Genomic DNA, 13,217 nt, shown 5'->3' on the forward strand with positions numbered 1-13,217 from the left:
CCGAGTGAAATCGTCACGGTGTATGCGTAAAAATTATTACAGACAGTAGGAATAGGTGTCTAGGTGTTGTATGCAGTGCCTATAGACGAGCGAGACGATACACAAACGAAACGAAAACATGCCACGATTTCGCGTATATACGAAAGGGTGGCGGCGTGGCTGTCTGGGAATAGAGAAATGCTCCATGGATAGACCCACCGAAAAGGTCAGATAACGCTTATCTGTTTCCTGGATTTATTGCCACTAGGAAAACGCAACCGGGGCCGCTCTTCGCAGCCTATTTCGATGTTAATTAGGTGTGATGTCAGAGTATTCTTGGTCGGTACTGTGGTCTCTGGACACGTGATTCGCGGGCGCTGTGGAGAGGCGGAGAAATTATGCAACAAACAAGGCCCGGTTTCGGTTGGAAATTCCGAATAAATCTTGAGATTTGGAAAATTTTATCCGTTTTTCAACGAAAAAAAATTCTACTATTTTAAATAGTTAGACCGACGATGAATTGATTTCACGAGTGCGCATAATCGGGAGAACATTTCTCAACGGAAATGAACAAGTTCATCTACACGGTTATCTTCGTAAAGAGTCCGCAAAATTTTTCACTGTGACATGAAAGAGACTGATTAATCTGTATATCTCGATGCTGACAAATATTTGTCATTTCTCGGCAATTATAACTTGATTTTTTATCTCGAATTGTCATGGAGGTAACAACCACGGAGTGAAAGGACCGTTACGAGGGAAAAATGACAAAGGCACGATTGTATTCCCTTCTCCCCCCCCCCCCCCCCCCCGCCTTCAATGTATGGAAGCGCCGTTCATCTCCCCTATTGTTTCATTTATTGTTCGCAACGTTAAATATTCTCCGAGTGCAGTGATCTACTCCACCCCTCCTGTTATATTTGAGGCCAGATACACTGTTCGCAAATTGGTACATCATACATATTTCCAAGTGCTCGCAATCCGTCTGATACGCGGACTGGATTCTTATGCGTGCGTGGCGTGGGTAGACAGAAGTCGTCCAAGCGTGCAGAGATTTTACGAGAACGGTGGTTTCATATTTTTTAACGAATCGCACATTTTGTATAGAAAAAAACGATGAGTACGAAAATTACGTATGATGATTATGATTCAAATTTACTCACATATTCCTCCAAGCGTATGAATTCGTACACAACTATATTTAATCCTGACATTTTTCAAAATCAGTCAAAATTTTGGCCAAAATGCTAAGGAGGGTTTTTCTAATCGCAAGCTGTCAACGTTATTCTCTGTTGTCGCACTGCCAAACTCTTCCGGCATTGTTACAATAGCGAGACAGCTGGTTCTCGAATTAAGTTGGATTACAGGATAGAATCACAGAAGTATGTATATCATTTGCATACACAGACGTGGCGAGTGGTAAAATCGAGACAAATCGATTCTACGCGTAGGTATCTATAGGTTCGAATACTCAGACGAAGCAGGTCGTGCGGCAGCAGCGAGAAAATCTGTAGGTAAAAGGTGTGTTCTTGATTGAGCCATCGTGGGTTAGTTGTAATTGTTCCGAAAATGAATTAACGCGGTACACGCAATGCACTTCAACTTATTCAAGTCGACGTGCGGGGGCCGGGTGGGTACCTACCCACCACCTATCTTATACGCTTGAACAATGTAAATTATGTTAGTTGGACATGAACGAAACAAGGCGAGCGAGCGCGAAAGTTTTACGGGCGACTCTGTTCGATCGAAACGGTTGAACGAGAGGAGGGTTAATTCCCAATTTCTCAAATTTCAATCTGCCATAAAGTCCAAACGGCCGCGTTGGCAATCACATACCTACATTAGCGATAATTCAAACCCCGGTAATGCAATTTAATCACTCCTCGCTTGTTATGATAATTATTCGAAGCGTCGCACGTTATGATACATCCACGATGGAACAGAAATTTCATCGTCCCCTTACAATCGTTGGAAATGCGTTTGTACGGATATAAAACTTTTATGTATTCCATTAGTGAGGTACAGTGTTATAGATGACTGGCACGAAAAACTGAAGTGGAAACGATGCGCGTTGGCGAGGCGACGGAAATCCTCTATATTATACCTTTAACTCACACCAACGGTTCGGATCTCTGCAGATTTCGTGCTTCGTACATGCGCGATGAGACGGACAGCGTAGTGCAAAGATAATGAGCCGAGTACAATCCCAGACGACAGATAACGGAAACTTTAACGGGGAACCAAGTGACGTACTGTACTGATACTCCCGGCGATACTACGATTTACTTTTATTTCCTCTCTTCAAATCGCGGGTGATGAGGTGAAATCCCTTCATTTTTGACCATCGAGGTACAGATCACTGCGCGTCGCTGATACAACAAGGCGATATCAGCGCGATGCTCAAAACCCAAAGACGGCATTGAACGTCATTTACGTCTAACCAAGTTTACATTGTACTTATACGGAGAAAAAGAATCGGTTACATCAGCTAACAAATCACGGCGAAGCGAAAAATTTAGCCGCTACGACCAAACATCGGTTGATTGAATCATTGATATCTTTGCTAAAAAAGAAAAAAAAATTTTCAGTTACTTTGACTAATTTTCATTGGCAGTTGGGTTCCAAATTTCTCTTTCCGTCGCAATTGATCCAACGGACTTCTTACAGTGGTAAGTAAAGCATGGAGACTTGCGTGGAAATTTTACAGATTTGACTGATTGAATTAGATCAAAAGAATGTATTAAAGGCAAAAATTAATGATGCAGGGTAGAGACTATCATTTTGGCGAACAGGCTGATTGAATTAAAAATGTAAAATCATCTGGGAAAGCGGGTCAAGCTTTTCGTTGAAAGCGGCTGAAATGGCGGTAATCAGGCTTATCGTTATCTCGTTATAATTACCGTTAAAACCTCAAAGTGCAAGGCCGTTAAATCTCGAGACCGACGACGTTCACTTTGATATTCTTTAAATATTCACATCCCGCGTTCCCTGAGGCTTCAAGTTACGCAGCTAGTACGTTGCCCGAAAGGTATTCCTTCAAAAATTCATTCGAAATTACGTTTATTTTGAATAGAAGGTTAACTCGACGCGCGTGCATATCCATCGTCTAGACTTCGTAGCCAATGAGGGGCGAGATCCGTGTTGCTGATCCAACGTAGAGTAGCAGTGGCATATTATCAAATTCTCAGGAATAAAATTTTTTGATCCAAAGAATGAAGGAGGGAAAGAAGAAGAAGAAGAAGAAGAAGAAGAAGAAGAAGAAGAAGAATAAAAAAATACACACAGACTGAATCACGCAAAGAATGATGTAGAGGTTGTTTGAAATCCAGCGAGATCTACGGTGAGAAATTGAATTCTGGCAATTTGTAACACGCCATCTCGCACAATGCGAAAACTTGAATCAAGGCCAGACACGATGTGCCGAACTCGGAGTTTGCGAATTTCCCTCTCCCGATCTCCCGTCGTTTCGAAGGAATGTCTGCTACTTTTTTTCTATCCAACTATCTCACCGATATATTATACAGCGATTCTCCTTTCCGACAGCTACGCGCCTATACGATGCCAGCGACGGAGCCAAGGCAATCCGCACTTTATTTAAACATGCCATATACCCATAAAAAATAACGTCGCCCCTTTGGCTGGGCCAGTTTCATCCTCTCCCTTTTGTACAGTATATACTTTTTGTTCTCTATCAAATAAAAACTATTTCACGAAAAATGTGCACATCGCGTATATCTTCGATCGAGTTTCTTGCAGAATGGGAATTTAAATACGTGCAAATTCAATGCGAATATCAGGCATACTATTACCGAGCCGCGTGATCGCGGAAAGCAAGTCCCGAAACCAGGAGTCAACTTTACCGCGTACGTAAAAAAGCTTCCCCAACTTTGGTTGCTCCCGTGAAATCCGGACATTTCTACGGCATCGAGGCGAATCGAAATCGACAACGATCATTTCTCTGCAGAAAGATCAATGATATTCTCTGTTCGGACGTTAATAGGTTGGACGCGTGACGTGGGCCCTTCGTTCGGTTCATCGATTCGTCGATTCGTCGGACGAAAAGTGTTTCCCATTATCCGTTCCTGGTGTGCTCCGCGTGTACGGGCACGACACTTCGCAGCTAATAGTCCCGATAACTTTTCTATCCTTCGGCAACGGCTCCGCAGTCTTCCAATGACCTATGAGGTGGTCACGTTCTCTCCCGTGTATTTTTAACCAGCCCACCGGATCGTCCGTGACGAATTTTCACCCCCCTATCGTCCAATTCCCATTTCATTTATTAAACGATGATGTATTTTCAGCTTGAAACTTTGCTAACCCAAAGCGAATGTATGAATAGTCTCGCTATGCCGGAGCGTATGCCGGATTTTCTCCTCGAACTAAATATAGACAAGTCTGAATGACGTGAACCGGATTCTGTGATTCCGTTTTGGTAAAGCTAATTCAATTTAAACATTTGCCAAGAGTGTCTTGCATGTTGTCATATGTGCCGGGCAGAAAATCTGTGAGACATAATTTCGTTTCATTTCGGTTATACCCGTGACCGCTAATTGAGAAGCGAGTTAATTTGCAACCCCATAACGGTAATTAACAAACAACAATAACTTCGTATTGAAGAGCTAAGCTAACGCTTACGTCACTTCGAGAATCTGCGGAGCAACTTGATATGAAATCGCGGATTATACTTACGCCATGCATCCGCGAATAAGCCCGATATTTCCATCGGATCAACGCTTCGCTCAAATACGTAACAGTCAAAGCGCTTCCAAGTAACGAGGCAATCTCAATTAACAACCTCACTCCATACTAGCCCTTCTGCAAGTGGATACGTCGCGTCGTGTCGGTATACGTATACAGACTCACGTCATTGGGCAGAGAGAATTGCTACGATGTACAGGGACCCCATCAAGCACCCGTGCAGCTGTTATCACCCTATCGCTAGCTATGAAATTTCAGCGGGTGCATATCTTCCAATTTTTGCAGCAGGGCCAATACCCCGCTGAATGATCGATTGACAAATTAAAATAGCTCCAGGATTTCTTCGAACCGAATTTAGTCAGCGTGGCACGTTTGCTCTGCTTCGGCACGTCAGTTTTTTCCCTCAATAAATTTCTGCGAAGAGTGCGCGCGGCAGTCCACCAACACTTCTTATCCCAGTCATATTGGCCATGTTTGAAGAATTAGCTTGCAAAGTCGTGTAGCTATGCCGTGGCTGAAGATATTTCATCTATAGGCGGAACTTTATACGTCCAGTTGTCTCGGCGTGTGTACGCGGCGTAATTAACGGCAATTTGTTGCTCGTGAGCTACATTTTTTTACCTTTTTACTCTGGGTTATTTCACAGGGCGTTGCGTAATGCGCCACGTATTCCTATATAGTTACAATAACAAATTGAAAAAAAAAATCATTAAAAAAAAACCTGGAACTTCAACATCTCCACAAATATAAAGCCGGGGCACGAACGATTGTGAAACTATACATCATCTGCATATTTTACTCAAAATGCACAAACAGCATGAGCTTGCCTACAGTGCCCGTAGAGCAGGTGCTCGAAATTTTTCGAAATAAAAAATTGAACAGTCAACATCAGACGAAGATCTTTGAAGAACGAATTTGCACATCAAAGAGTATTCGGAAAATGAAAGGGTGTACCAGGTATCGAAGTACATGTTTTTCCCGCATCTTCTAGTAAAGGTGGTAAACCTTCAACGCACGCAACCTGCACGGGTCAACGAAGAACGCCAAATTCCCAACGGCTGATTAGCCGGGCAGCGTGGGATGTCGACGGTGGGGTTTATTGCCGCCCCATCATCAACCTCATTAAGAGTGACCCACGCATTCGACCTCTTCGTCCTTTTCGAGTCTCATTCGGCCGATCGCTCCCCGCGTTCAACGATTTGGAATTTACAACCCCCCCTCCCCAACCGTATCAACACGCCAACTACTTTATGGTCCGGAATGTTTGACTCCCCAATTAATTGTACCCTGGTTTATTGGGTTCTGTAAGGCCGTGAAGATTGCCCCGCGATTATGACTTAATTAGCACGCGCGTGTGCGGTATGTTACGTATTACTGAATATCTGTTCAATGTCCAAGGGTTCAAAATTCACGCCAACTAACATTCGAACGAAAGTTCAGCCGCGTGTCGACTGCAGCCGCAGAAACGGGTGATTAAAATTTTCGATTCAGAACTGTGGGCAACGGTTTGCGAAACTGACGTAACGCCGAGATTATTAGAATCATACCGCGTATACCGAAGTCTAATATCGGCGAGATTATCTCGAGGTATATTTTCGCGCCGCACCCCCCGGAATCCCCTTTTCAAATATAACCGCGGCGAATGGATGTCTCCGGCTTGGCTCGTGGAGTCGGCGCGTGGTTCCCAACAAAGAACACCTTATACCACCAAGCTAGCGCATAAACTTCGTAGCCGCGGGATGCTCCAAGAAAACCTGAGGACCGGGTGCGTATATACATATATATATCGTTGAATGAAATATCCGGATTCCCCCGATTGAACAAACGAGGAAGCCCTTAAAATGGCGTGTAATCAAAAGCATGCTCTGCCCTCCCTCTCCCGTCGTCACTTTCAGAGAATGCCTTCGGCAATTTTAACCACGTCATCGACTAGAAGTACTCACAACAACATTTATCGAGTTTCCAATTTCCGTCGTTCGTCAATAATTGTTCGAAACTCTGCAACGTCAAAAGCCCGTTGAAGCGTCATCGAACGCCGTTCCCTATGCGATTATAATATTACCCAGCTGTACCAAAATTACAGTTTACAATTAACGAGAGATGGTTACGAAAGTAAAAGAATTTGTCCGAGTGAAAGGCGTCGTAGATATTCAAGCTACGCTTAAACAAGATAAGAAAAAAGCATTTGCAACGATTTTTGGGAACCAAATTACCCGAATGATCGTGTAACTCATGAAAGTGAACTCGTCGAATCGGCGCCAAAATTTATCAGCAATTTGAATGAAATTACTATACATATGCATATGCACAACTGCATAATTGCAATGACAAGCGATATTTAAGTGGAGGTAATTACATCGTATACAAGCGCGATAATCGATTTGATTATGCAAATCGATTGAAATGGTAAACACACACGTTTATAATACCGATCTCATTTCATGCGACAATAAAATTTTACTGCTCGTACTTGCGAGGTAAATTTTCAAGATCGCGTATAATAACCGGCATACAGATAGCTTCTCTGCAATCTTTACACTCGAGGTGCACCTGGACTTTTCTACAATACTCGTGCAGAAACTCTCTGCAATGTACTGATTTGCATCACAGTATATGCATATACATTCCTTTATAATTTCTTCGAAGGATTGCTGTTCCATAGTTAATCATACCCTATGGATCCTGGTTCCTCGAGCAGCTGTCACTGTCAGAATATTCATGGTGTCAATAAGAGTCCACACCGATTAGTGTAAAGTTGAACATCGTCGGTGTAAATCGTTCGATTCTCGACACCAAGTGGTCTTAAAATCAACACCAATATTATCGCTGCTACATTTAACACCGCATTTCCACCTCCGTAACCGGAAACCCGATGTAAATTCTGGGTCGACGATAGGCGGCAATAGCTATTGCCGGGCTAGTCCATCACCCTGCATCGCGATCAAGCGAGAGGGAGAATAGCGCGCGAGCATCGAACCACTTCAATCAGCAGCCACATGGCGTGCTCAAATGAGCTTTACTCCGAATCGGAGACGAAACGCGTAGGAATCCGCATCGTAGGCGGAGATTCTAGCCAACCACACGCGACTGGATCATGGTGAGCCATGTGAAACGGATACCAATCCTGCCGAGATTTTCGACGGTGAGGCGAGCCTCGCGCTTCGGGGCGGTTTAACGGTGCCGTGCCGCTTCGCAAGTTCAAACATTGGATAGTCAGGTGACACAGGGTCCTGTTTGCCGAATTAGATGCAATCAAACGAGGGGAAATCCGCTGAGCAAACGTTGTTCACACTTGTTTGCTTGTCATAAATAGCGTTCCGGTTAATTAATTACACCAGCGTGCAATTATAAACAAAGGAGAATTAAGGACTGCGTCTCGCGATGCTCATTACAGCAATGCCGCGAACCCGCCGCCCTTTTCCCGGATTATAATCACGCTCATTTTTTTCCTTATTCATTTTCCGTTCGTAATTTGTCAACGAAAGGTAAATTACATTGTGGGAATCTGCGGCATGTCGCTCTCCTTCGCCGCCTTCGTTTTATGCTTTACGTTTTGTATGAGATTTTTTTTTTCTTCCTCTCTATTTTTTATACCTTCTCTCTTTATCTTCCTTGGGCACTTTTATCTCTCTTCTTATTTATTTTCATTTTAATTTGGTTTTTTTTTTTATTTTTATTTTTTATTTCTTCTCCCATTTAAGTAACCCTTCGCTAACCGGAATCGTGCGGGAATAATTGCATACTTTGAATTTAAACCGATTAGAAAGACAAAGCCATGTTTGATCAAAGGAAAGAGGCTTCCGCGTTAAGTCTCCGCGAGTAATGCAATTAACTGTACTATTAGTTTCCTGTACACTGTGCAAATATTTGACATGTTTGAACGGACGGTTAAATTGGATACATTGACCCGTGAACTATACGTTCAGGGTTAGTAGGTATTGGTACGTATCAAATTCTATCGCGGGGGTCGTAGAAAACTTTTCGAAGGGACCAATAGAACTTTTTTCCTTTTTTTCTTCTCTTTTTTCATCAAAACTTATTTACTCGTTGATCGATAGTGATCGATACACCCGGATGAGAGTAAGGGTATACAACACCACTGCGTAATACATATACATGTACATGTGTGTGTGTACAATTCTGCCGAACTCTGAGTAAAGTCACGGTGCATGAGAAAATATATTGTCGTTTTTTCAACGACCCGAAACGCGAAGAAGACAATGCCTGTACGAAGGACGAATACTTTATTATATCCGCGTTGTGAAAGAAAGTAATAAACGAAGTGGGAAATGTGATTAAAGGTCAGCTCTTGCATAACAATATGATAAGTAAGTATTACGCATAATTTGACAAGTGACGAAACTGTTGCGGCGTAATGACAATCCCATTATTCAAATGTTATACCTAGGTTTCATTTGGTATTGTGGTTGACGTGTTTCGTCCCCTCTTTACTACAATTCTACTGTGTGCTAACCGCGAAATGTAACAGTCGCGAGGGTGAATTTAGTTGCTTGAACCGATAATGCATCAAAGGACCGTCTCCTCAGATATTGGATCAATGTCGTCCTGCCATTGATACGCTGCTAATCGAAATCAAATTAATCAGGAACTGCCCTTCGCCACGGCTGATTCGATTCTGGTATCAGGCACCCCGCGGCGTGCGTCTAAGCAGCGTCGTCTACTGTTCATGGGAAATTTAATAAACGACTTGATTCCAGGCACTTGTTTTGTAAACTTGGCTTGTGAGCCCTGTTTGATGTGAAATTAGCTTCTCCGATGGTCTTATATACCTTTAAATTATCACGCCAGGCGCGGTCGCGATTATCGAAGACATTGAACTGCACGCTGAAGGAATTCTGAACCTCCATTAATCCGTGAAAATTGACTAAACACCGTAACGTTAACGACACTGTGTACTTGGCAATTACGGCTGAATGACGGAGGGACTATTTTTTACCCTCTTTCCGATCGTTGACTTTCCCCGTTTACATGGTTCAATTTCATTATCAATACGAACCGATGTTCAAGCTGATGTAATTGTCACTGACCGTCGCTTGTTCAACATTGAATTTTAATTTTTTTTTTTTTTTGAATTTTCCAACTCCTCCCTCGCGCCTATCCGGTATACGTTGTAAGAAAATGACATGGTCTTCGAAAATAATGAAACTCGGTGAAAATAAACGTTGTCTTCCGACGTGAATGTAAATATATGAGGTGGTACCTGGTGCCGGATCAATCAGCGCCGAAACCCACGATGCAACGCAGATCGCCAAGAAGGTGTAACCGAGCATCGCGACGTCGAGGACGCGTGGACGTCAACTGGCGCCTGGTACTAAGCATCGCGACGTGCTGTCACGAATTTTGCTTGCCGCCAAGGGCGGGCGCAGGCGCCGCTTGCAAGCTCGTGAAGGAGAGTATCAGGTGTGTGTGCACATGTTGAAGCCGCCGGCACGGAATAACGGCGAGCGACGTAACAGCTTTGCCCGTGCATTAAGCACACTAGATGCTATCTGCTATTGATGAAATTTTATTTCAAGCTCTGTAGATAACTCGCCGAGGGTGGAAGGGTGAAAGGAATCTCCTTCGGTATATCGCGGGAGCTTTTGAGCGCCATTTTTCACCTACGAAATTGCAAAAAACGCAATATTTTCCCGTTGCAATAGCTCCACCGTATTTTTACCCATCCAGCTTTGCAGATGTGTGCACGCGCGCCGCTCGTAGGCGCAATAAAACACGCAGGTATAACAATTAATTAATTAAGAGAATACAGCTTGACAGGGAATGCAGCAGTGGAGAATGCCAGGCGGCGAAGGTATACGTATAAGCAGGTTGAAATACCGGCCTGTCTGGAGAATAAATGATAAATTAACAATTAATTGTGTGTGTACGTTTCTTTTAATCTCTACTTTTTCATCAACCGCTGACGACCTGCAGCTGAAAATGTGAGCGTGTAAAGAAACTCCTCTATGGTCCGGATCAAATTAATACCGTTCTGTATGCTGTAATGGACGATTGTATATAGTTCATTCGTCACGTCCAGCGATCCTACCTTTGCGATGAAATTTCTCCACCTGTTCCCCGTTTTCTCCAACTTTTCTTCACTTTCAATCGCACTTTTACTAGTTGCAAAAATATCACATCGGCGAATGGAAAGTTGTGGTTTATTCTGTAATTAGTTCGATGCCGTGCTTGGATTTCATGTCTGATCGTTGAGAATTCGTACGATCCTTACGTTAATTGTGCCGGACGCGGCATCTTGATATCAGCACGAAAATAATTGACCAACTCCAATTCTTGTCCATACTGCGGTATATACATAAAATATTACTCAAGCTGCTTTGGGTATTGTAATTTGTCAGTGTCACTAGATTTAGCGAAATGTAGGTCTCATACATTCGTGGCTGTAAATCCGAAGGTGAATATATTTTCCGTCGACCGACATGCGAAGAAACGTTGGTACCTGCAATGAGAATTATACGTGTGGAAATTAAATTTGATATCAGAGATTTCGCCAATACTGATAATAATTCGTCACAGAATGTAATTTCTCATTAAATTGTTATAGTCTATGATTTTTGTTCTCCCCTCATTCACGACTATTTCTGGGGTTCGATCAATTACTTCGGCTGTACACCACTCCGCAGCTAATTTCTGCTGATAATTGATGAGTTCCGTCTGAGGGAGGGGATTTTTATTATTTATTTCCCAGTATAAATGACATAAAACTTAATTCTTCATATTCTAATGGATGTTCACATACCATGTATGTCTGATTTATATTCACCTGCATATGTCCATTTTTGTGAAGGATTAAAGCCGAATCTCATACACATTTCAGGTGTCTGACGATCCATTACGCGATACGTAATTGCTGGACGCATGGGATGTGGGAATAGGAAACAAAAGAACTGAAAATCATCAATTATAACAATTTTTTTTTTTATTCGATTCTTAATACAATCGATCATTTTCATCATCGTCGTTCTACATCTCTTGTGACACAACATTTTATAATAATTAGAGCACTGCACTTCTGCTAAAAATATAGACAATCGTGAAGCGCATAGATTGCAATCACCTACATATTTACAACACCCATTTTGAATTATGCATATATACACATTTTCATCGCCCCTTTGCGTTCAACTCGGAAGAAGGGTAGGTACATGCGTACAATTTTTAAATCATAAGTCGGTGGGCGGCGTAAAATTTTACAAAATTCAATTTTCATGACGCGATCACTGCCATTGATATATGAAATTTAATAAATTTGTAATACTAATTAATAATATTCCCTTTATGAAAATCCTCAAACAATCGTCATCGCGCCACGAATAATTCTGTGTTCAATGAATTAATGTGCGTGAAGTTTCTATTCGCGGCACCACAATACTGTCTTATTAAACATCGCGTGATCGCTATGAAATTATCACGGATTGCTAAATTTCAATTATATCTTACAAAACTAAACGGTGCAAAAGAGACGTGTAATATTGCCCGAATTGTCGTCTGCCGTATTAATCGATATTATGTAAGGTTCAACTGCATCGGTTCGGAAAATTGGAAAACGTATGGCGAGTATCGTATCGATTCTTGCGGCTCTTCGCATCGGCCTCACTGCAGCTGTCGATATGCGCATCAACGATGAGCCGAATTCTGAATCTTTGATCGTGCCCGAGTCTAGCGCAGGGTGGATGTCCAACGCCTTTCCCGATGAGAAACGAACGTCTCCAACATCGGCGGAATCGTTACCGCTAAATATCGTCAAAATGCACTGCATTTGAAAACGCGCGGCAAAATCGGATCTAATATTTCCACCAAGGCCACGTTTCCGATTTCCCGTCTTTCATCCGGGAACTTATCGCCTTCGTAAATCTGTATCCGGATAAGTAGTCGTAAATAGTTGTCCGAGGTAGGTGAGGAAGACTATTAGTCAAGGTAAATATGGTTCGCCAAGGTGTCAGCTGCCGCACGAACCCCACTCCGTAATCCGTTACATACACACGCGTGCATTCACCGCGACACCCTATTCAAATGGTATCAGACTACACCTCGAGTAGAGGAGTCGGCTATCATGATTTAGAGTTTAAACTTTTACACTGATTTACGTCTGTTGAATCGAGTAGGCACACGTTACAACGCGGTAGGCGTGTGACCTGCATCGCAATCCTATCGCGGGACCATTATTTACCGATCGAATATTATCGGCGATTTGTTTTACCTTTACATGCACAGGTATGTATATTTATACGCATATGTACCGCAGTATCGATCAGCGGGGAGATTCGGATGAACTCGCTTTTTATCTCGAGCTTTATTTTTCTTACGGTAAGGGACGATGTGCCGGATACAGAGGAACTGGTCTTTGTTACGTATACATGTATGGTAGCCAATCTCGGGGGCATAGAATTTTGTTAAGATCGCATGCTTTTGTCTCGCCTTAATTGCAGTGCATCGTCGACAAAACTCGAGGTTATATTAATGTATACTGAAATCGTACAATTATACATGGGAATTTTACCGTCTGCTAATCGGCGAAA

General features: G+C 42.7%; 1 protein-coding gene across 2 annotated transcripts in view; it reads right to left on the reverse strand.

Moving 5' to 3' along the window:
• Positions 1–9,983, reverse strand: part of LOC124178024 (neurotrimin-like) — a 47,820-nt gene extending 37,837 nt beyond the window's left edge. For both annotated transcript variants that reach the window (XM_046561090.1, XM_046561089.1), the window contains exon 1: positions 9,899–9,983. In XM_046561090.1, coding sequence (XP_046417046.1) covers positions 9,899–9,968 — 70 coding nt within the window. In that variant the 5' untranslated portion in view covers positions 9,969–9,983. The remainder of the gene's footprint in view (positions 1–9,898) is intronic.
• Between the last annotated feature and the right edge of the window lie 3,234 nt (positions 9,984–13,217).

The sequence above is a fragment of the Neodiprion fabricii genome, chromosome 3 (genome assembly GCF_021155785.1).
Source record: "Neodiprion fabricii isolate iyNeoFabr1 chromosome 3, iyNeoFabr1.1, whole genome shotgun sequence".
Classification (NCBI taxonomy): Eukaryota; Metazoa; Arthropoda; class Insecta; order Hymenoptera; family Diprionidae; genus Neodiprion; species Neodiprion fabricii.